Genomic DNA, 23,984 nt, shown 5'->3' on the forward strand with positions numbered 1-23,984 from the left:
TTGCAGTAGCACACTGCTATTACTGTCATTAACAACCCTGCCAACCTTTGTATCACCTGCAAACTTCAACATTAAGCCTGATATATATACCTTCATCAATATCACTGATAAATATACAAAACAGTGGGCCCAACACCAAATCCTGGGGGACTCCACTAATAACATTAGTCCGCAAAGAGCAGCATCCATTGATTACCATTGATAGTCTTGGTATTATGCTCATTTTAGAAATGACATTATCTATGAATCAATCTAAAGTTACTAATATCATTTTGAGTATTTCAGATTGACATGGACATCATTATCCATGAGTCAACCTAAAGTTATTAATATTGTTTTTAATTGAATAACATTAACAAAAGAGGTGAATGTGTTATGCATTTAAAAAAATTAAGACATTGCTATTACATTGCTGTGTCAAGTCTTAATGGGCTCTCATTAGAGAGGAAGCCTCTTAGCAACTTCATGTCAAATAGTAAATAATGTTATCAAATCTAAACAGCATGTGGAAAAAAGCTATATGTGTATATAACTAATAGCTGCCATTCCCAAAAGCAGCAAATTAGTAAAAGTGTGAGGTTGTTATTTCAGTGCAGGAGTTGAAATAATTAGAAAATTAATGCATTACCTGTTATATTTTTGTCTTAATGTCTGGGGCATTACACATGCCAGTGATGCATGAGGCATTATGCATGCATAATGCTGTGGCACAGGCACTAGAGTTGTGATTTTATGATTATGCCCAGTCTTCTTCTGTTATATTAAACTAGTGTATATATATGCAGTAAACTAACTAGCTGATGAAGGGACACCTCACCCTGAAAGCTACTATTTTATTCCTTTATTTTAACGATCTTACTGTATTTTAATCAATCTTTTATCTTGTTTTATATATGTTTTAGTGCTTTATTTATGTATATTTCATATTGTATTTTATTTTATTTTAATAAAGTCTAACTTAACCAGTTTGTCGGTTTTGATAAGAAATTATAGTGATAGGCAGCCCAATGCCTGTTCTCTAATGAACTCCTTATTGTTGTCTTTTGGGTGGTTGACCCCAGAAGAAGTCACCCAAATTGTAGGTGTGTGTGTGTGTGTGTGTGTGTGTGTGTGTGTGTGTGTGTGTGTGTGTGTGTGTGTATATATATATATACATATATATATATATATATACCTACATATAGAATAAAGCAATAGAAAAATTCAAACAGTTGGAATAGTAAAGAACACAAGGTGCCAAAAACCAATAAGACAAGAAAAGTAAGAAATAAAAAAAAAATCAAGGAGGAAAAACAGGAACTTTTTTCCTCATTAATTTTTCTCTTTCTTAATTTCCTCTTCTTACTAGTTTTGGCACCTTGTGTTCTTTACTATTCTATCTATTTGCATTTTTCTATTTCTTTATTAATTAAAACTTAATTCAGACTTAACTACACACACACACACCATACATATATACGATATCATACTCATACATATTCATACCTGATAATTTATCATCTCGTGTGTTTTCAATTTGTGTTGCATCAATATGCTGATAATATTAATTTATCATTTATAATTAATTTAACCCAGATAAAAGTTAATCGTGTAAAAAAATTTAAAAGATTATAACTTTCAGGGTTTAATTATCAATGGACCGTCTAATATCATGAATAGAGTTTGACTAACATTACCTGCTTTGGGAAGTCAACATTATATGAATTTAACACTAACAAGCAAGGTAAACACATATTTTCCCCTCATCATGTAACATAAGGAGGATAATTTTCTGCATAATGGCTCTTTTTTTTTTTTTTTTTTTTTTTTTTTTTGAATCTCCTGTCCCCTTCTTCCACCTGGTGACTAACTTTCATAGGTGGCACCTGGATCTTAAGCAAATTTTTCAAGGCATCATCTAACAAACTGCTCCAACAGTTAAGCTGCAGATGGTGCCAAAGTAATAAGCAAGTAGACTGTGTATTGTGCGGTACTGCTAACAATAACATTGTTAACTCCTACACTCATACAGTCTAAGATCAAGGGCACTGAACGATAAATGCAGCTGTTATTTCAATGCTGTTGATTAAATTTTCATCAATCTTTATATATTTCATGCAGCAAGTATGTCTTAATGCGTATATAGTTAATTTCCTATGAATTTCAAAAGAATGGTTTCATTTAAAGACAAAATTAAAATAATAAATTATAAGATTACTCATTCCTAATGAAAGATTTCAAAACAGCAGTATAATTCAGATTTCTAAAATATACAAAGAAAATTTTAAAAGAATAACTTAAAACATACTTTATTTTTGTGTAAATATGAAAGAACAGGCAACCTTCCTCGACTGCGAAATCTACTGCTACCAACAAGTGTAGGTGTTGTAGCTGTAGCAGGAACATACAGATAACTAGGATATGTGTCGCAAATCTGTCAAAGAATAAAATAAATTAATTCAAAACTTTTAATAAAACAAAAACCTGTGCACATACTCTGAATGTTTGCTTTTATAGATTTCTTTTAAAAAAATTCATATAATAACATTAATTAAAATCATATTAATATCTTCCTCTATATCCCAACTGATTTAAAGGTCTAAAGTTTTCAGTTTCATGATAAAAAAACATTTTATAACTATGTAATATCTCATATAACCTTATTTCTAATATCAAAACACATTCATATTTAAAATAAAATAGGATTTGCAAAAAACTCTGATTTTCTGTATTTAAAATAAAAGTTTTATTAGTAAAATAATAAGTGGAGTTTACCTCAATATAGTGCGTAGAACACTTCTGTATGATACCCTCCAGAAATTAAAACGGAAAAAACGAAAAAATCGACAACTTACCGGTACATTAGAGTAAAATATAAATCAGAAATACAAATATTAACTAGCAGATTCTTAAACAGGGGTTATTCCATTACCACAATAAACCAAATTAGGGTACAAGCTAAGGACAGGATACAAAATACTAAACCAATCAACAATAGTAATATCAAAAAATACTTTATTTCTGTCCCATATGTTGAACAGTGGCACAAACAGCTTAACAGATTCTTTAAAGATACCAAATTTAAAATTGTAGCTAGGCCAATACGGAAGTTACACACTATACTGAACAATCGCTCGGTTCTTTCAGCGTTCGCAACACAAATTAATGATCTGGTATACAACATTTCTTGCCGTGATTGTGACTCGTCTTATCAGGGTTCGACCCGATTTTCTCTTAATATTCGTGTAAATCAACATGAAGCCTCAGTACGTGCTTCTCGTTCAGCAGCGTCAGAATTAGCCTTTCGTGCCATTAACGAAAAACATACTTTTTATTTAACGAGGCCAAAATACTTAATGTTCAACATAATTATACGCGACTATTAATTGCAGAACCTGTTGAAATTAAATTACACGAGAATTCGGTTAATGTTCGGCCATATTTGATCTCTGATGCGTGGACCTTTACGCGCATGCGCAAAGACAAATACTCTCTATTTAAGCCAGGTTTAACCCGATTCGGTAATTTTCATTCCTGTGATCACGACATACGGTCGAAAAGCATTGTCAGCTTCAGGAAGGAAAATCGTTTTGAATATTTTCATTTGATTCTTTTAATTGCGTTAATTTGATTTTTAATTGTTTTATATTGATTTGAATTGTGTTAAATTGTTTATTTAATTTTTTATATTTTACTCTAATGTACCGGTAAGTTGTCGATTTTTTCGTTTTTTCCATTTTAATTTCTGGAGGGTATCATACGGAAGTGTTCTACGCACTATATTGAGGTAAACTCCACTTATTATTTTACTAATATTATTATCAACATAGAACATATTGAGTAGTACAGCTCTGATTCATACTATCTAATTAAAATAAAAGTGAGATAAGAAATTCAATGACCACAATCCCAAAAAAACGTGTACATTTTTCAGACTATCAGTATTAAAAATCAAACCTCACTTCAATTTTAAATATGAACTAATATAGTGCCTTGACACCTATTCTAAATTGTGATAAAGAATAATAATCAGGCTAACACATTCAACTCTTAACCTAAAGCCTACTGATTTATCCTTACTCTATGAATGTGCACAGGTCTGCTAAGAGCAAAACAAAATTTAATGACTTTTAATTTGTGCATAGGTTGATCCCCATGTGATTCAAATTCAAAAGGTCTAGTCTGTGCAGAAATCACAAAGATAAAGTAAATATTTAACTGGAAATATGCACTTTAGTCAAGGCTTAATATAAATGGCACTCACCTCAATAATCCATTGTAGTTACATGAATTGTGAAAGGGATATAGGAAAGTCTCTAATTAAAAACTAAAATCAAATGTTAAGAATCGTGGGTTAAAACTGAAAATTAAAAAATTAATTTTCAGTTAAAACTGAAAATTAATGATGAAATTAATGAAATAATTAATGAAAATTAAAAATAAAACTAAAAAAAAAGATGAGGTGTGTCACATCATCTATTTGTCCATTATAAAACTTTTTTTTTTTTTTTTTAATTTTCAGTTTTCACCCACGATTCTTAACTTTCGACTTAAGTTTTTATTTAGAGACTTTCCTATATCCCTTTCACAATTCATGTAACTACAACAGATTATTGAGGTGAGTGTCATTTGTATTAAGCCTTGACTAAAGTGCATATTTTCTGTCATAATTCTAGGCATTTTAAGCTTTTGCTACATTAATTACGATCATATTTAACTGGTTAAATATTTTCTGCCACTCAGCACTGCTATGAGGAATTATTAAAATGTCAGTAGTAGGAGATTGATTGATTGATTGATTGATTGATTGATTGATTGATTGATAAATAGTAAGAGATATTGATGTAGCATTAGGTGATATTAGTAGTAGATTGCCCTCCCCCTACACCTGATGGGTTTGAAGAGGTTAGTTCTGGAGAGGACGAATAGGATTACCTATTCATATAAACAGAGACATATTAGGAAGTTCAACACATTACTAGAGGAGCAGTCCACTGTATTTAGGGGTAGTAACCATTCCAACTTTATTCAGAACTTAAGTGGCAAACCTTTAACCCAAGAACAAGAGAGACTATTGGCTCTTGGACCTAAGTTTGCATTGCTGCCTCCCCAAACCTCCAATTACCGAAACATCTATGAGCATTGAGGGGGCAATTTAGCAAATTACCTGAACACATTGCCAATCAAATTCATGTTAAAGCTGTTGCCATCCTGGGCCAGGCAAAAATGGTTGCTCCAAATCTTAACCCCGAAACAGAAACAAGAACAAGAAGAACTTAAACGGGACGAAGATATTATAATCCTACCAGCAGACAAAGGCAGAACGGTGGTATTAAGCAAGGAAGATTACCACAAGAAAGTGTTAGACTTATTAGGTGATAGTGGTACTTATAAGATTATCCATAGAAACCCCTTGGCTAGCTTAGAACAGTGTGTAAATAAGATGCTACTTTCCTGGCTAAAAATGGAAAAGATTTCAAAGGAAAAGTATTGGTCCATGCATGCAACAGGGTGTCAAGCTGCCCAGATTTTATGGGTTTCCTAAGACGCACAAGGAGAATGTTCCATTACGGCCCATAGTTTCCTTCATTAGTAGCCCTACGTATGCTCTATCTAAATATCTGGCGCAGCTGATTTCTCCGGTTGTGGGTTGGTCCACGTTGGTCATTGGAGATAGTGTGGAATTTGTGAACTTTGTAAGGAGTCAAGACATAGGGGAGGATGAGATGATGATGTCATTAGATGTCATATCATTATTCACATGTATTCCCATAGCACTGAAGTTGGCTTTACAGAAGAGTAATACCTTAAGTGCTAGATCCCACCTAAACATAGAAAATATGTTGTGCTGTTGAATTATGTCTTTCTAGTACAACCTTCGTTTTTCAAGGAGTGATGTATAAATAGGTTCACGGCACAGCCATGGGTTCTCCAATCAGCGCCATTCTCGCAAATCTGGCTATGGAGGAATTAGAGAATAGGATTTTTGCGAGATTGGAGTTCCCTATGCGTAAGTGGAAACGATATGTTGATGACACGTTCACTATTGTAAAGAAGGGGAGAGAGGAAGATGTGGTCTCTCTCCCGTTCTTTACAAAGTGAAGGGGAGAAAGGAAGATGTGGTCTCATTTCTCAATGGTTTCTCCCCCTTTATAAAATTCACCTCGGAGGTAGAAATAGATGGTACCCTCCCATTTCTGGACATAATGGTATATAGGGAAGACCCCAGACTTAGAACCAAGGTTCATAGAAAACCAATGTGTAGTATACACATTGGTTTGTGTAGTAACCAATGTGTAGTATACACATTGGGCCAGTATACACATTATAGGACGGCACAGACTGCCCAACATAAAATAGTGTGGCCAGAGCACTTTTGGGTAGGGTGAGGACACATTGCAGCACCTCTGAGGAGTGGGAGAAGGAAATTAGGCAAATTACGATGGATCTTATGAGGTGCGGTTACCCCCAGAGAGAGGGTCATTGATAAATACAATAGAGAGGAAGAGCCCAATTGGGTAGTTCCACCTGTACCACTTACCACAGTGTATGTTCCCTACTATCCAGGCCTGTCGGATCGCATTGCGAGGATGCTTCACGACTTTCAGACACGTTGTGTGCAGCTCCCGGGCCGGAGGTTGCACACAGTAGTGTCACAGGTCAAAGACCCCATTACTAGGGATTCTAGTAGTAGGGTCGTATATGAGATCCCATGCCCGGATTGTGGGGAATGTTACGTGGGGGAGACAGAACGGCGTCTCAAGGACCATCTGGGGGTACATTCAAGAGCGATACGGACCGCAGAGCTCAATAAATCCACCATTGCCGAGCAATATTGGGAAAAACAACACCAGATCTCCCCCGACAATGCTGTCATCCTTGACTGGGCGCATAGATTCTGGGACCGTAAGTAGCTGGAAAGTCTGTGGACTGGATCCTCTGGCAACAATAGCATGAACAGAGACGGGGGAGTTAGGCTTCACTCCCTTTTTGAGGCGGTGGTTTTTGCCAGAGATAAAAGTTTTAGTTTTCCATGTCCCCAGACCACTTCCGGTTCTGGTACAAGAGAAAGGAATACCGAGTATGTGCCTGGTCATCCACGTGTGCCATGAACCTAGTATTTAAGGATGTGTCGCTTAAGTTTCATTATTGCTGAGGAAGGAGGCAGACACCTCCGAAAGCTTCAATAGTGTTTTTATCGCTTTTAAATTTATATTTTAAAGCATTTTAACTTATTTACTTATTTCATTTTATTTTAGTTGTTTTTGATTGATTTTTGATTTGGTAGTTGTTGGCGCATCGGCTTCTGTGGCCATATTGCACCTCCCAAGGTTTTTGCAGTACTTTGATCCAAGCCCGAGGCGGGAATCGAACCCGCGACCTTGGGGTTGCCGGGCAGGTACTTTACCCACTCGGCTAGCCCGGTCGGCTTATTTTAGTTGTAAACTAGTTTTTTGTATATATTATTTTACAGTCTTTTGTATCATTTTATTTTATTTTACTATTAAATCAGTTTTAAACGGTTGGTGTATCTGTTTAAATTTGTGGTATGAATAATCCCAACCTTAGAGGCCTTATTGCACATATAGTTTAATATAATTTTACATTAGCTATTAATTTGGTTAATAAGATTAATAATAAATCAATTAACATTAAGTAAATGGTAACAGGGGCTTAGAGGGGAACAGGCATTCTGTGTGTTATCAGACACTCAGTCTAAAACACTGATGGATCCAATATCTTTCTATTTCAGAACATTTAGAAATCCTGTTGGCTCCCTAAAATCCACTCATGCACACCTTCTCAATGGCAAGGCTTGTTACGTCACTTAGGTGGCAACGAACATGTAGAGTGGTACTCTTCAAGACGTCTGGTCAGTGTAAAGAGGAAAAGACCAAACCCTCCAGCACATCACAGCATGACAAAACAAATGGCCCTCAGTCAACAGCAGCTTTCACTCCACCTCTTACAGCAGTGAGAGGATCAGAGTGGAAGCAGAGAGTGCTAAGAATCTCTGGGTATGACCAGGCTACCATGCACAGAAACTGAACTTGGCCTGTTACAACAGAAGATCACACATCGGTGAAGACAGGATATTAGAGCTGGAAAAGGAATCAGAAATTGTGAATTGGAATATCATTGGTTTGGCTGAAAGAAGAAGAAGAAATGAATCACTTATAAGTTTATCCAGTGGAAATCTGCTGTACACCAATGGAAACAGTGAAAGGAGAGAAGGTGGAGTTGGCTTTCTGGTATATAAAGATATAAAAAAACAACATTTTGGAATTCAAAAGTATATCAGCAAAGGTGTCGAGACTACTACTCAGGATTTCTAAGAGGTACAAGATAAAGGTTATAATGATTTATGCACCAACATCAAGCCATGATGATGAAGAGGAGAAATGTACACAGAAATTAAGTCTTCTAGACAAGCAGAAAACCCACTACACTATCATTATGGGGGATTACAATGCTAAGGTTGGAAAGAGACAAAACAGTGCAGAAAGGGGAACTATAGGAACTTTTGGAATTGGTGAAAGAAAAGAAAGAGGTGAAAGACTTGTGGAATTTGCAGAATCTTGAGGATTGTCAGTAATGAACACTTTTTTCAAGAAAAGGGTGACAGAAAGTGGACATGGAAGAGCCCAAATGGATTAAATGAAATCGACTTCATCCTCACTAACAGAAGATATATCGTGAATGATGTTACCGTCCTGAACAAGGTAAATGTTGGAAGTGATCACAGAATGGTAAGATGCACACTTGATATAGATGTAAGAAAAGAAAGGAAAAAACTGACTTGAGTAAATAATACGAAGGTCTTTGAGATAACAGAAGAGGAGAAAAAGCAGCATGTACTGGAACTTATGAACAAGTTTGACTTCTGCAGACTGCTGAGTACCAAGATATCGAAGAGAAATATTACAACTTTCTGAAAGTGATAAAGCCCAAGAAACCTATAGGTAAAAAGAAATCCAAAGAAGAAAATATTAGTCAAGAAACACTCATCATGATAAATGAAAGACAACAAATGAAGAGTAAGATAAACACTGACAAGGAGAAAAGTGAGTATACTGAGTTATGCAGAGCCATTAGAAAGAGAATCAGAGAGGACATAAGAAGATTTAACACAAGAAAAGTAGAACAGGCATTAAGGGAAAACAAAGGACTTAAATCAGCAGCCATGAGCAGTAATACAGAAAGACAAATGACACTGAAATTGAAGAATAGTGATGGTGTACTTATAAATAGCACAGAAGGCATAATTCAAATAGCAGAAGACTACTCCGTAGCCGAGTGGTCAGGAGCAGGAATGCAGTAGCACACGCTCTTTGAGTAGACCGGGGTTCAAGCCCCTGACTGCTGAATACGGTCAATCTGCCAACCCGCACTGGACCAGCATGGCAGATTATGGTCCATTTCCCTCAGCATGAATTGTTGAGGAGGCTTCCATCCTACAGTGGATTGATAATTACTGCCCTTTACCTTTTTACTATAGAGAATCATACAAGGAGCAATGGAATGATGCCAGCAGTGGGGAAGATGGACTGCAAATTAGTAACACATACAAAATACCTGATATCCTTCCTGATGAAGTAGAACATGCACTGAAGAAAATGAAGAATCAGAAAACTCCAGGGGAAGATGAAGTTACTGTAGAGTTGTTAAAATTGGGAGGAAGATAAATGACACAAAAACTGGCAAGACTCTTCACAAAATACATTAGAAAAGGTGTGATGCCTAAGGAATGAAATAATGCAATCATAGTTTTGCTGCATAAGAAAGGAGATAAATCAGAAATTGAAAATTATAGATCAATTAGCTTGTTATCCCACATTTACAAGTTGGCCCCAAGGGTCATTACTAACAGATTAGAGAAGAATACTTGATGAGAATCAACCAAAAGAGCAAGCTGGCTCTAGGACAGAATTCTCAACTATGGATCACCTTCAAGTAATATCACAACTAATGAAGAAAGCAAATGAATATAAAACACCATTATGCCTGGCATTTGTGGATTATGAAAAGGTATTTGACTCCATACAGCATAAGGCAATGTTTCGGGCAGTGGAAAGACAAGGCATAGATACCCAATACATTATGATTTTGAAGAAAATATATGAGAATGCTACCTCCCTTATTAGACTAGACAAACACAGTAGGAAATTTAAAATTCAGAAAGGAGTTCAACAAGAAGACACAATATCTCCGAAGTTGTTTACGGCTGCCCTTGAAGAAACTTTCAGAAGATTAGACTGGTCGCAGAAAGGAGTAAATGTGAATAGAGAATACCAAAACCATTTACGATTTGCAGATGCCATTGTGGTCATTAGCATTAGTAGAGGCATTTGATGCAAGAAAGCAAGCTTATGCAGCATCAGCCAAAAAAATAAATAAATAAATAAAAAAATAATTAAAAAATAACCACTTCCACTTCACCCCTCTGTTCGTTCGAAATACCTGTCCAGCTGAGCCTTAAACTTATTTAGGCTATCAACTTCCACAACAAAGGATGGAAGTCTATTCCACCAACCAACCACCCGTAGGCTAAAGGCAAATTTCCTCACGTCTATCCTACATCTGTCTTTCCTCAATTTGAATTTATGCCCTCTCAGGTGATTATTCTGAGCAAGAGGAAGAATCCCATCAGCATTGAGCATGCTCAAACCATTCAAGGCTTTATACACCTCTATCAGATCACCTCGCCGGTGCCTAGTCTCCAAACACTGTAATTTGCAAAACTTAAGCCTTCCTTCGTAAGAGCACCCCTTTGTTCCATTCACTAATCTTGTTGCCCTTCTCTGTACTCGTTCCAGCATCTCAACATCTTTCTTGAAATGAGGCCTCCAGACCTGTATACAGTACTATAGGTGTGATCTGACCATTGCCTTATACAAGGGAATAATCACCTCCTTATCCCTGCTAGAAAAATTCCTATATATCATTGACAATACACCATGAACTACTCTTGCAGCCCGTCTGCACTGCTCAGAAAATTTCATATCTGCCTGCACAACCACCCCGAGATCCCTTTCATTCTTTACCACTGTCAGTGTAGTACCACAGAGTTGATACGTTGCTCTAGGGTTGCTGTGTCCCATATGTAGTACTTTACATTTGTCAATGTTAAACTTCATTTGCCACCTTTCAGCCCATCTGCTCAACCTTTCCAGATCCTGTTGCAGTAGCATAATGTCAGTAGTGTCCTTGACAACCATGCAAACCTTCGTATCGTCTGCAAACTTGGACATTAAGCTTGATATACCATCATCAATATCATTTATAAATACAGAAAACAATAATGGACCCAATACTGAACCCTGAGGGACTCCACTAAGTCCAAGATGAGCAGTGTCCACTGATTACCACTCTCTGTCTTCTCCCCCTCAACCACCCCTTTATCCATAGCAGCAATTTGCCTCCAATGTCACACTGCTCCAATTTGTGTAGCAGTCTTCCATGTGCAACAGTATCAAAAGCCTTTCTAAGATCCAAGTATATAATATCAAAGTTATTCCCTGCATCCAGTTCTTTTGTGACTGCATCATAGTATCCAATCAAATTGGTCAGGCAAGACTTCCCCTTAACAAAACCATGCTGTGTCTGAGCTATGACTGAAGCCTTGTCTAGATGATCCTGCAGTGCTTCTTTAACCAGTGCCTCCATTAATTTTCCAGGAACAGAAGTTAAACTAACAGGTCTATAATTATTTGTGTCGCCCTTTGATCCTCCTTTGTGAATTGGGGTCACATTTGCACATCTCCAGTCCATGGGTACTTCCCCTGAGTCCAAGGAAGCTCTCATAATTATGGCTAAGAGTTTGCTTACTTCCTTTGCTGCCTCCTTTAATATAACTGGATAGATCCCATCCACCCCAGGTGCCTTTCTTGAGTTTATCTTCAACAATTTCTCCTCCACTTTACTCTCAGTTATTACAAGATTCTCTAGCTTACTGCCAGAGTTGAATACACCTCTGGCATTCCCCTCGCTGAATAACTCCTCATGTGTGAATGTCGATGCAAAATATTCATTCAGTTTGTTAGCTACCTGAGCAGGATCATCAACAGTTGACCCATCGATATCAAGTGGACCAATCTGATTCATCCCCTTCCTTCTAGAGTTTACATAAGTAAAGAACGCTTTGCTGTTTTTCTTTGCATCCCTTGCCAAAGATTTCTCGTAATCTGCCTTCGCCTGCCTAACCTCCTTTGTAACTCGGTTACAGATCAACTTGTATCTATCATAGGCTTCTGTGTCACGTGTTAATTTGTATGTATCCCATGCATTTTTCTTCTCTGCCATATGTCTCATTAGTTTATCTGACATCCACTTACGCCTAAACCTTGAACAATATTTCTTAGTTGATATGTAAAGCCTAGTAGCTTCCAAGATAAGTTCTTTGAATGCTTCCCATTTTGAACTTGCTATTGGTAACATCATCAGTTGGTCCCACTGTATAGAATTTAAATACTGTCTCAGTCAATCGTAGTCGCCTTTACGAAAGCAATAACCCTTCCCTTTACCCCTAATGGTAGTTACCTCTTTGAGTAAATCCCACTTCAGCACACTGTGATCACTGCCACCTAGTGGTTCATTTACCTGCAGATTCTTAATGCATGAAGAATCACTACTGATAATCAAATCAAGAGTATTACTCCCTCTAGTTGCCTCCCGAACATGCTGATGTAGAAAACAATCATTCAATAAATCCACAAAAGCCTTGCTAGTGTGTGAGAGTGACAAGCCCCCAAATTCCAGTCAATATCTGGGAAATTAAAATCCCCCATTATAAGACTTTCTGATTTACTGGCCTACTCTATTTCCCCGTACAGTTTCTTATTATACTCATCAGAGTAATTAGGCCAATAGCACACTTCTACTCTCAATTTTGATCTCCCAATGCTTATGTCACACCAAACTGACTCGACACTGCACTGTCCAGAAATGTCGACTGGCCTCACTTCCTTGGATTTTATGTATTTCTTAACTAATAGCATAACCCCTCCTCCCTTCCTACCCTGTCCATCCTTTCTGTAGACATTGTACTCCCCAAATTCCAGTTCTGCATTCCTTATATCTGTGTGACACCACGTCTCTGAAATCCCCACAATATCTGCCTTTGATGTTTTGAGCAATACCTCAAATTCATCAAATTTATTTATAAACTCCTAGCATTGGTGTACACGCAAGTATACATGCACCTGTTATTTTTCTTAGCTACCCTAACACAACCTATGTGTTTATTTGTACCCCAATGATTTCCAGCAGTCTCTGAGCTATCCTGCATCTTATTTTCCAGGCTGCGGCTCATTCCAATAGAAGCAGTGCAAGAATCACTTTCACCTCTGCCAGTGGCTACTGTTAATCTATTAGTCCTTGTATCCCCCCCAATCTAGCAGTTTTCCGACCCACCTAACACTGCCTTGAGAGCATCAGCAAACATTCTTGCACCCTTTCTATTTAAGTGTATCCCATCCCTGTAGAAGCAGTCTCTCCTGTTAACAAGTACAGACCAGGCTGAAAAAAATTCTACCCCTTGAGCCTTGCAAAATCCTTCCAGGGGCGAATTGATCGACAGGGCTCTCATCATATACTCCCTCCTATCGTGTCTGGGCAGAATTGCAGACACTTTCAAATTCAACCCTAATTCATGGCTTTTTTTCTACAGCGACCTGTACTTGTTAAGTAATTCCACCGGTCTCCTACTCTTAATATCATTAGTGCCAACGTGTACAACTATATCACCTTTGTGCCCTTAAAAGATGATATCCGCTCTATGTCATCAACCTTTGCCCCTGGCAGACATACCCTGGTCCTGTTCCACCTATCCTTTTTACAAAGCATGTTTCCCGTTTCCCTGACAATTGAGTCACCAAAAACTACTAGTTCCTTTGGGACCAGCGCATTCTGCCTTGGGGCTGCCGCTCTGTTGCGTGATGACCAAGTGCAAGCTCTGGCATTGGTGTGGGCAGCTGAGAGCTTGATGGGCCCCTCACTTTTAATCCTTTGAGGGCATCCACCCTGTCCTCCAAGCTCTCATATAGGCCCATAACAATGCTGAGTTGTCGCCTGATTTCCTTACACTCCTTGCATCGTGCACACACAAAGACATCCTCCATGGCAGTATCATGTCCCATACCTGACTGCTCCACAAACATCAAGCAATTACTGCATTTTAATAGGCTGTGATTCAGAGGGCAACTGCCCCCCCTCAGTTCTCCACTGAGCCACAGCACTCCCATTAGCTTGAGCCTTTTGCTTTGCTGCTCTGGTCAGAGTCATGATTTCGATTTAATTTCAATAAAATTTCAATTTCAGTACAAAATTAAAACACTAAAATTATATCTCAACACAATTATAACTCTATATTTATGTTTCAGTATCGAGTGTTATCTACGAAATCTCTTTATATAACTTCCGTATCAAGTTAAGTATTAATTATTTATTTTTTACTAATTATTTATGTTATGTAACCCAAGTCGTTATATGTATAGTTAAAAGTACAATTTAATTGACAATGAAGTTCAAAAAGAGTAATTATCTGATTAATTGACAATATTATGTACTATACTATACTATATTAAGCTTATGCTATCTATTTCAAGATATTTTGTATCGCGTAACAATGGCGATTGCCATCACGATTGCAAAGAACAAGAGGAAAACCTTAGTCAGTTATGCAGAGTTAGTAAGGATTTTGGACTAAAGATGAATATGGCTAAAACAAAGGTAATGATGAACAAGCATGCTACAGAAAGGGATATAATCATTGAAGGAGCAGTAATTGAAAAGGCAGAGTCATATACTTATCTGGGACAAGTCATTGGCTGTAATAATGGTAAATGGCTGGAAGTCAAGAGAAGAATAAATTTTGGATGGATAGCATTCAGGAAATATAGTCACATACTGAGGAGCAATATCCGAATTTGTCTGAAACGTAAAATAATGTTATTGTTGTTGTTATTTGGTTTTTAGGAGCATTAGCAACTAAGGCCATATTGCTCCAGGACATATCCTGGAGTCATTCCCTGACCATTCCGCATCCTCCATATTTGGTGGTCACGAGCTCGAACCCCGGTCTAACCAAGAAGCATGTGCTATGCACTGCTGCTCCTGCCCACCTGGCTATGGAGGCGCCTGTAAAATAATGAATCAATGTATACTCCCTACCATGACTTATGGAAGTGAAAATTGGGCACTCACCAAAAGAATGGAAGAGAAGCTGAGAATGACACAGCAAAGAATGGAACGAATTATATTTGGAATCAGACTGTTAGATAAGAAGAGAAACACATGGATTGGGCAGCAAACTCAAGTAAAGGACTTTCTTATCAAAACTAAAGAACTAAAATGGTCTTGAGCTGGACACATATCTCGAAAATATGATGACAGATGGACTAAGAAAATAAGAGAATGGTACCTAAGAGGAGGTAGAAGAAAACCTGGAAGACAACGACGGAGATGGATAGATGAAATTCGCGATTTTGTTGGTAGTAAATGGATGGCCATTGCACAAAACAGAAGGAACTGGAAAGTTGTTCAGAGGCCTTCATACTGCAGTGGATTGAAAATGGCTGATGATAATGAGGATGAAATGGACAACTATGAATACTTATACTCCTGTAATGCTGTCCTTATGATACCATCAACCTCACATACCAAGACAATAGTTTGCAATTTATTATATTATATGTACTCTTAAACTAAGGAGGTTTGAAAGTGAAATTCCAGTTAAGGTCTCCTGGGGCCAATCTTAGGTTAATTTATCAATGAGGGTGAGGATATTTAGAACAAGATCTCATTCTATATACCCTCACCCTGTACCTAAATTTCTGACAAGTAAGTAATTCTATGGCTGAACCATTTCAGTGATGGTGAAATCCAAATCCATATAGGATTTTATTTAGAACAATGCACTTCTAGAAGTGCATTGTTCTAAATAAAAACCTATACACACTTGCTAAGCTGCTTACTCATCCATGGAACACAATCGTGTGCTCAAAAACAAACATGTATTTATTTATGTTTTTTTTTCCAGTATTTCAATACATTATTCATTAATCGCAATAAGGACAGGCAACATAGGACCAGAGTATATCAGCCAGGGACAAAAGCTGGTGATACTCTAGAACAATTACTATCTTTTAAGAGCACAAAAGGTGATGTTGTTGTTGTATATGTTGGTACTAATTCTGTTAAGCATAGATAATCAGAGGTCTTACTTGACAAGTATGAGGTGATGTTGAAAAAAAAGCCATGAGAGAATTTGAAAGTGGCATGAAGAAATGCATGATAGGAGCCATATTAGTAAATTTGGACCAGGAGAGGTTGTGAACAACACATGGGATAGAAGTTTTTGCAACATGACCAGCATGAATCAATAGATGGGAGTATTTTTAAATAGATAGAGTAAATTTGAATAGGAGTGCCAAAATATTTGCTGAAGCTATCATGGCAGTGTTAGGTGAGCCAGAAAACAGCTAGTTGAGGGTACTCAGACTAATAGTTTAATGACAGCCATAAGCAGAGGTGAAACCAATTCTTATATTGCTTCTATTATGACATGCAATAACGTGAAAAGGAAGAGAGAGGGGAATTGCAAGATCTGATGAGAGGAGGGGGTTAAGAAGCAAACTGTCTTAGAGCTACTATAACTTTTTTTTTTTTTTTTTTTTTTATGTGAACCCGAAACACGAGAGGTATTAGAACCTATAGTACTTAGTACCGTGCTTGGGTTGGAAGTTGAGAAGACAAAAGAAGACATTTATTGACATTGGACTTGAACTTCTGTAGATTGTAAATTTCAGGAAATATGTATGAAGGAAGGTTGTTCCAGAAAACAGCAGTTGAATGAATAAATGAGGAAGATGAAAAGTTGGTTCTGTGGGTTTGAAGTTGGACAGTAAATGGGTGTTGGCTGGTGGCAACACGTGTTCGGACAGTTTTAAAAGAGAGAGCGGGAATTATAGAAGCCAATTCAGAAGAACAGTGCCCATGGAAGTATCTGTAGAAGAGTCAAGCAGCAGAAACAGTACATCTATGAGAAAGCGAGTGGAGAGACTCTGTTAGAGATGAATCATTAATTAACCTAACTACCCTCTTCTGAATGGAATCAAGAAGCCTGAGAGAGGTTTTGGGGGCACCACCCCAGATGTGGTAACAATATTCCATGGCAGGGAGGATTTGCGATTTTACAGAGTGAGTAGCTGTTTGGAAGAAAAGTAACACCGAGAGCGAAAGAAAAAACCAAGTTTTTTAGATGCAGAGGAAGCAATATTTGTAATGTGCTTTTGCCAAGAGAGATTAGAAGTCAGGGTAATCCCCAAAAGAGATATATCATTTTGCCTAGAAATTGGAGTGTCACTAAAGATAAGCATAGGAGCAGAAGAATCCTTTTTGCGAGATATGACAAGACTAAGTTTTAGAAGGGTTGAAATCAACTAAGTTGTCTTTGCCCCACTGGAGAATTACCTGAAGATCGGCATTTAAGGAATTGGTAGCAGATTTTCGAGAAGTTGAAGCTGATTGAGCAGGACAAGGTTTCTCAAAATGGAAAGTGGAATGCAATGTGCTATCATCGGCAAACCTATGGATAGAATTTCCAGTCAATGGAAGGAGGTCGTTAATATACAAGAGTAAAAGAGTGGGGGACAGAACTGAACTTTGGGGGACACCGGCATTAGTGTAGAAGTTAGAAGACAGAAAGCCATCTACCATCACCCTCAGTGAGCGATCAGAGAGAAAACTGGATAACCAATTACTAAAAACAGTTGGCAAACCATAAAATGGAAGCTTGTTTAGAAGACCTTTATGCCAAACACGATCAAAAGCCTTTGAGATGTCAAGAGCAACTACTTGTGTTTCACCGAACCTTTCCATTGAATTAGTCCATAAATGGGTAACATAAGACAGAATATCACCAGTGGATCGACACTGACAGAATCCATACTGGCGATCGTTGATCAGACGGAAGGTTTCTAGGTAGTTTAAGAGTTGGCAGTTAATCGATTTCTCCATTACTTTAGAAAGAGTAGAAGTAATTGCAATGGGACGATAATTGGATGGGAGGGATTTGTCACCCTTTTTAGGAACTGGCTGGATATGAGCAAATTTCCAAGCAGAAGGAAAAACACCTTTGGAATAAGAAAGTGAAAAAAGGCGGCAAAGAATAGGAGTAAGTTCAAGAGCACAGGTTTTGAGAACAAGTGGAGAAATACCATCAGGACCTGGAGCTTTCTTAGCATCAAGATTCATCAAAATCCTTCTGATATCCTTTTGACGGAAGACCACAGGAGGCATTGAATGGAGCATGTTGGGAATGGTGGGTGGGAGGTGTTTTACCAAGATCATTAATACATGAGTTGGAAGAAAAATGGGATGCTAGCAGGTCAGCTTTATCCTTGGCTGAAGTGACAACAGAACCATCTGGTTTGGACAGAGGTGGGAGCAGAGATGGGCAAAAGTTGCGGCCAATAGCTTTGGCAAGAGACCAGAATGCTCGGCTACCATTAGGGCAAGAAGCAAGTTTTCTACTCTTAGCCTGTTCAAACTCTAGTTTGGACTGATTAATAACTGCTTTACAATTGTTGCGAGCTTTAGTGTAGGCAGAAAATGAAACTGATGAATTAGAAACAAGCCAATTACGATATGCAACATTCTTCTCTTGAACAGCCTTAGCACATTTATTGGAAAACCAAGGTTTAGATAAAGGACGAGATTTTAAAGTGGAGTGTGGGATAAAGCATTCCATTCCTGCAAGAATAATTTCACTGACACGATCTGAGCAAACGTTGACATCAGAAGTTTTGAAACAGTAATCCGACCAAGGAAAAGAAGAAAAGAAGTCTCGCAGGTCATCCCATTTTGCATTCTTGTAATGCCAAACAACACGAGGTTGGGAATAGCCATGAGATAAAGGTTCCATTGGAGAAGAGACAATCACCAAGTTGTGATCTGAAGTGCCTAAAGGACCTCTCACTTCGACCGTGTACTTAGAAGGGTTGTTTGTGAGAAAAAGATCAAGCGTATTGGCTGTATGATTAGGATTGTTCGGTATTCTAGTAGGTAAATGAACAATCTGTGCTAGGTCATTAGTAATTGCAAAAGCTTCAGCATCTCGGGCTGCTGGGTCAGTGTGACTAGAAAACGGAAGCCAGCTGGAGTTGTGAACATTAAAATTACCAAGGAAAATTACCTCACTGTTAGGAAAGTAGGACTGGAGAAAGTCAAGTTGCAAAGAGAGGAAAGTAAAGAGCTCCAAGTGATTAGTGGATTTGGGAGAATGGTAGAGACAACAGATGAATTTGACACAATGAGGTAGAGAGATTTTAAGCCAGAGAAGATCAAAAGAGGAGATTCCAAATTGCCAAGTCTCTGACCGGGAATATCAGAACGGACATATGCACAAGTACCACCTTTGAGGCGAAAGGAATCATACAGCGAATAATTTGGGCATCTGAGATGAGCAGTAGTTGAATCAACCGATAACTGAAATTCTGTCAGAAAAAGTACATGGAGTTTGGCAGACTGCAAGTGGAAATGGACATCGTTGAGATTAGAATTGAGACCACATATATTTGTGAAATGAATTAGGAAGTGCTTGGGAGGTTTAGATCTTTTCGCAGATAAGCTTGCTCTATTAGTTTGACAATTCATGGTGTATTCAATAGTAAGAAAAAGTGGGTGGGACATGCTGTATGAAGTAATGAAATTTTTGGATAGGGCGTACATGTGGTAAGAATATACCCAGATCCTTGACATAACGTGGCCTCGACAATGCTCCCCGCATACACACTACTCCGCCTCCCTCCAGTGACTAGCTGGCAGAGTAGAGGTAGCAAGATTATACACTAGCTGATCCAGAAGCCTCCTAGAGAGTTACCAATAGGTTCGGTCCAGTGTACTAACTAGCGGCTGGCCTGCGAACACCGTTTTAGAGCTGTACCCTCGAAATGTAAGGAATATTGGATCACGCCACGACTTTCATCATAACCATAAAAGTCATCAATCGTACTGCATAATGGAAGAGATAGGGAACTACAAACAAGCACTCATTTACTTGTTTATACACTAATACTAGGAGCATGGTAAATAAACCGACAAGCTTGTAGTATTGGTTAAGTCACTAAATGCTGACATTATAGGAATAATAAAAAATGGGATAAATCTAATATTGGAGATGCATAATTTTAATACAGTAATTACAACATGTGCAGAAAGGATATGTTATTTATTATATTTTGCACAGAAATGGGATGAGGATTATGCTTTTGGGTAAAAAATGCATATAGGCCCATGACATGAATACAAGATAATAAAATTTATTTGTTTCAAGAAAATAAAAAAGAAATTTATCTTCTACTTTCAGTGATTAAAACAAGAAATAAATACAAACATATTTGTTCCATAGCTAATGGACGAAACAGTTTACACGCATTGCCAGTAATAAAACAATATGTTCACATTACTCTTAACTTAGCACACATTATAGTCTTAGTTGCTAATGCGCCAATAAAATCCAACCAACCAACTCTTAACTTAGCAATCCTACAGAAAAACAATATGTGCACATCACTCTTAACTTAGCAATCATACAGAATAAATGGAGGGGGAAATACCTTGAAATATGAAATTAATCCCCCCCACACACATATATATGCTGAAATGAAATTGTTTACAACAAAATTGCTTGTTTAAGTCATCACATATTCATATTAAAAATCAAAGAAATTTTATTTCAATCTATAATGTGGGTGTTAAAATATATTCCCAACACCTACATTATACAGAGGTTGCATTGCATGTATTAAAACATACTGAAATACTTAATCTTTGTTATAAAAAGTACCAATTTATGAGGGGGCAAATTTTCAAGTATATTTTAATTACATTTATACTTTTCTTACATAGGTTCTAGTAACTTTCATTATACACTTTTTAACACTTTTCTACACTTAATTATAAGTATTTTTTAAATACTGTATTTATTTTGTAAAGAAATTATTTAAAATTTTTGTATTCTATTGTTTAGTTGGTTGGTTTGATTATAGTGATACTAAAATTTCTATGTAATAACACTTTTCAGATGAAGTAAATTTTAAAATAAGATTTTTAATTATTTATTTTGCGTGTGTTCCAATTTCTCTTGCTAAGGAGCTGAAATCCAAAATGCTTCTGGTGCCAAACTTTCTGGATAAGTAGTCTGCTACTGTACAGTCAGTTCTGTTATAACGTTGTACACATGTTCCTAAAAATCTCTGCACTGTGGTATTTAGCACACTAAAAACAACAGGGCATAAAGGAAAAACAGGGATAGGAACAGAGCACTTAAAAAAATGTTCAGTCTGATAAGTAAAGCACTAAAAAAAGTTAGAAACCCAATAAAATTGGGTTTCTAACTTTTTTTAGTTAGATTTCTAATTTAACTAAATTTAACTAATCTAACTAAATTTCTAATAAATAAATAAATATTACAGAAATATAGCACTTTACCTTGACAAGATATGAAGTTTGTTTGATTGATATTTCCATCCACTGAAATTTATTTATTTTTTTTGGATTGTAAAATTTAAAACAGTAAAAAAGATATGCAATCAATAAAGACAAACATGGAATGCACAAATTGCACAAGTGAGACAGGTTTACGAAGAGAAGATTCTGAAAATTTATTTATGTTTTTATATGATTGAAGATTTCATGGAGGGAGAAACACATTTCACCAAAATAAATGTAAAAACCAACAGAATTCCAGCTATCGGTATTATTGAAAATGCAGTAAGATTGAGTTTACTACCCATTTATAATTAGGCTGCACTAACAGAAAAGCCCAATAAACCGGGAACTGCAAAATGTTTTTGTTTTATGGTAGTGACCTCCAAAAATGTGCTCCTCTGCTCACACTATCACACCTCACAAAATTTCTGTTTGAACAGAAAAATATAAGCTCCTGAAAACATGAGTCGGCCTACGATATCACATGTCATCTTGTGAATACAACGAATGACAACATTGTGTCTCCAACCAGTACTACTACAGTAAATGGGAAATATAGCTCTCACACATTTGACGTTTGACATTTTTTAAGCTTCGTAAACTTGTACATATTGCTACACGGGTTGCTACATTCAGCTTGATGACTGGTTTTGCATTCACCTGGTGTTACTCACAGACAAAATTGCGCATGGGCCAACATGAAAAATTACGTTATACTCGCATTGTTCCCTAATATATCAGTCATGTTGGAGCAAATTTGTGTTGCAAAAATGCACGTTATAGTAGAACCGCTGTATTAGTATTCCTAGGAATTTCACATGGAGAACCAACCCTTTTAATATTTTAATTTAAGTGTTCTAGATTAAATGTTTTAGTTTTAGAATGCAATCTTCATAAAAATATTCCATAACATCTCAAGATATTACATCCAGTAATGTTTCTAAAACTCAAATTTTAAAATTAAATTATGGTATTTAATATGTGCAGGGTTGCTCTAAAATAAGCAAAGGTGTCATTAACTATTTTTCACCAAATGAAACATTTGTGCATGCTCCAGTTTTAACACTGAGTCAGCTTGATTCCAATTGCCTAACTATAAAAACAGTAATCAACTGATAACCCATGTCCCTTTAAACCCCACTTGTTCTTTTATTCTTGCCGCATAAATATTTCAAATGTATATATGCCTCTATGTAAAATTGAATCAAAAAGTTTTTGTAAATAATTTGATTTCTTTTCCACAGTTCACTTTACCATCCTTCAATTTCATTTGATTAATTACATAACAGATTTCTGCTTTCATAATTTCTTGTGCCCCAATATTTATCTTGGTATTCCATTCCCTAACCTCCTAAAATAATTTTGAAATACTCCTTCATAATCAATTTTTTTTCTTCTAAAAGAAAAAAAAAGAGAGATTGATTATGAATTGATTATTTTCTTCTAAAGTTTTGTTTTCAGTCAGTTTTCATTATTTAACATTACATTTCAAGAATAGTTTTATGTAACTAATCCCCTTAACTTTTATCTCCTTACCTTGTATACAAAGTCATATAGAAGTTGAGACAAAAAGTATATATTGACCTTGTATCACATTGTTTATATAGTCCTTCACAAATGGTTGCTTTCCCCAGACAATTCTTTTAAAATTTTATTTTTTAGGTTTAGTGTTTTACATTATTGTCTATTCTTCAGTATCTTGTTTGTTTAATTTATTAAACATGTACACACACAAAAATCTTAAATAATAATTAGTATTCCAATATAAATCATTAAAAAGTTTAAATACCAGCATGAGACTATGAATTCTTTCTCTCCAGTATGAAAATAAAAAAAACCTAACCTCATACTCTTTATTGATTGTTGTAAGAATCCAATGCTCGTTTGGAACACCCATTCGAGAAAATTCAGCTTGAACATCAAACTTGTTCCAGCCTTCTTTTTTTAAAATATCTTCAGTAGATGCAGTGTAATTGAAACAGTACAACTGTTCAATATTCACTAAGAAAAAAAAAAGTCATTAAATAAGCTTATATAGGCTATTATGAAAAAATTCTATTTAAAATACTACACAGTATTAAACATATTAAATAAGCACAAAGTAATAACCATATAAAACTCTGCATGGTTTGACTGTTCGCATGGTTTACTTTTAAATCCTATTTTTATTACAGAAACGCTAATACAGTTCATGCATATAATGGAGCACTTGGGGGGGGTGAAAAAATTCTTAGCATGAGTATGAAAGGGTAGTCATACAGTGTTAAAAATTTCTGCACTTAATTTCTAACAGTTCAAATAGTAACCTATCTAGTTTCATGCAGTTTCAATAACGTCTTTTTTAAATTACAGGTCCCAAAGTTAATAAAGTTGTGTGAATGAAGAAAGATAAACAAAATCAGTCACTGTGCAATCATCCAATATTTGGAAAAAAAAAGAGGGGGGGGGGATAAATGCTTAGGATATGGTTACAACACTGGGGGAGGATGCTCCTTCCTATTCCATGGTTAAGA

At 36.5% G+C, this 23,984-nt stretch overlaps 1 protein-coding gene across 1 annotated transcript in view; it reads right to left on the reverse strand.

The window, feature by feature from the left end:
- Mtmr6 (Myotubularin related protein 6) overlaps window positions 1-23,984 on the reverse strand; it is a 259,452-nt gene that overhangs the window by 160,668 nt on the left and 74,800 nt on the right. Inside the window, exons 4-5 of the mRNA XM_090385380.1 lie at window positions 23,315-23,472; window positions 2,288-2,413 (exon numbers count right to left, since the gene is read on the reverse strand). Coding sequence (XP_090241506.1) covers window positions 2,288-2,413; window positions 23,315-23,472 — 284 coding nt within the window. The remainder of the gene's footprint in view (window positions 1-2,287; window positions 2,414-23,314; window positions 23,473-23,984) is intronic.

Source organism: Mastigoproctus giganteus, chromosome 11, assembly GCF_048544385.1.
Source record: "Mastigoproctus giganteus isolate SK-2022 chromosome 11, ASM4854438v1, whole genome shotgun sequence".
Lineage (NCBI taxonomy): Eukaryota > Metazoa > Arthropoda > Arachnida > Uropygi > Thelyphonidae > Mastigoproctus > Mastigoproctus giganteus.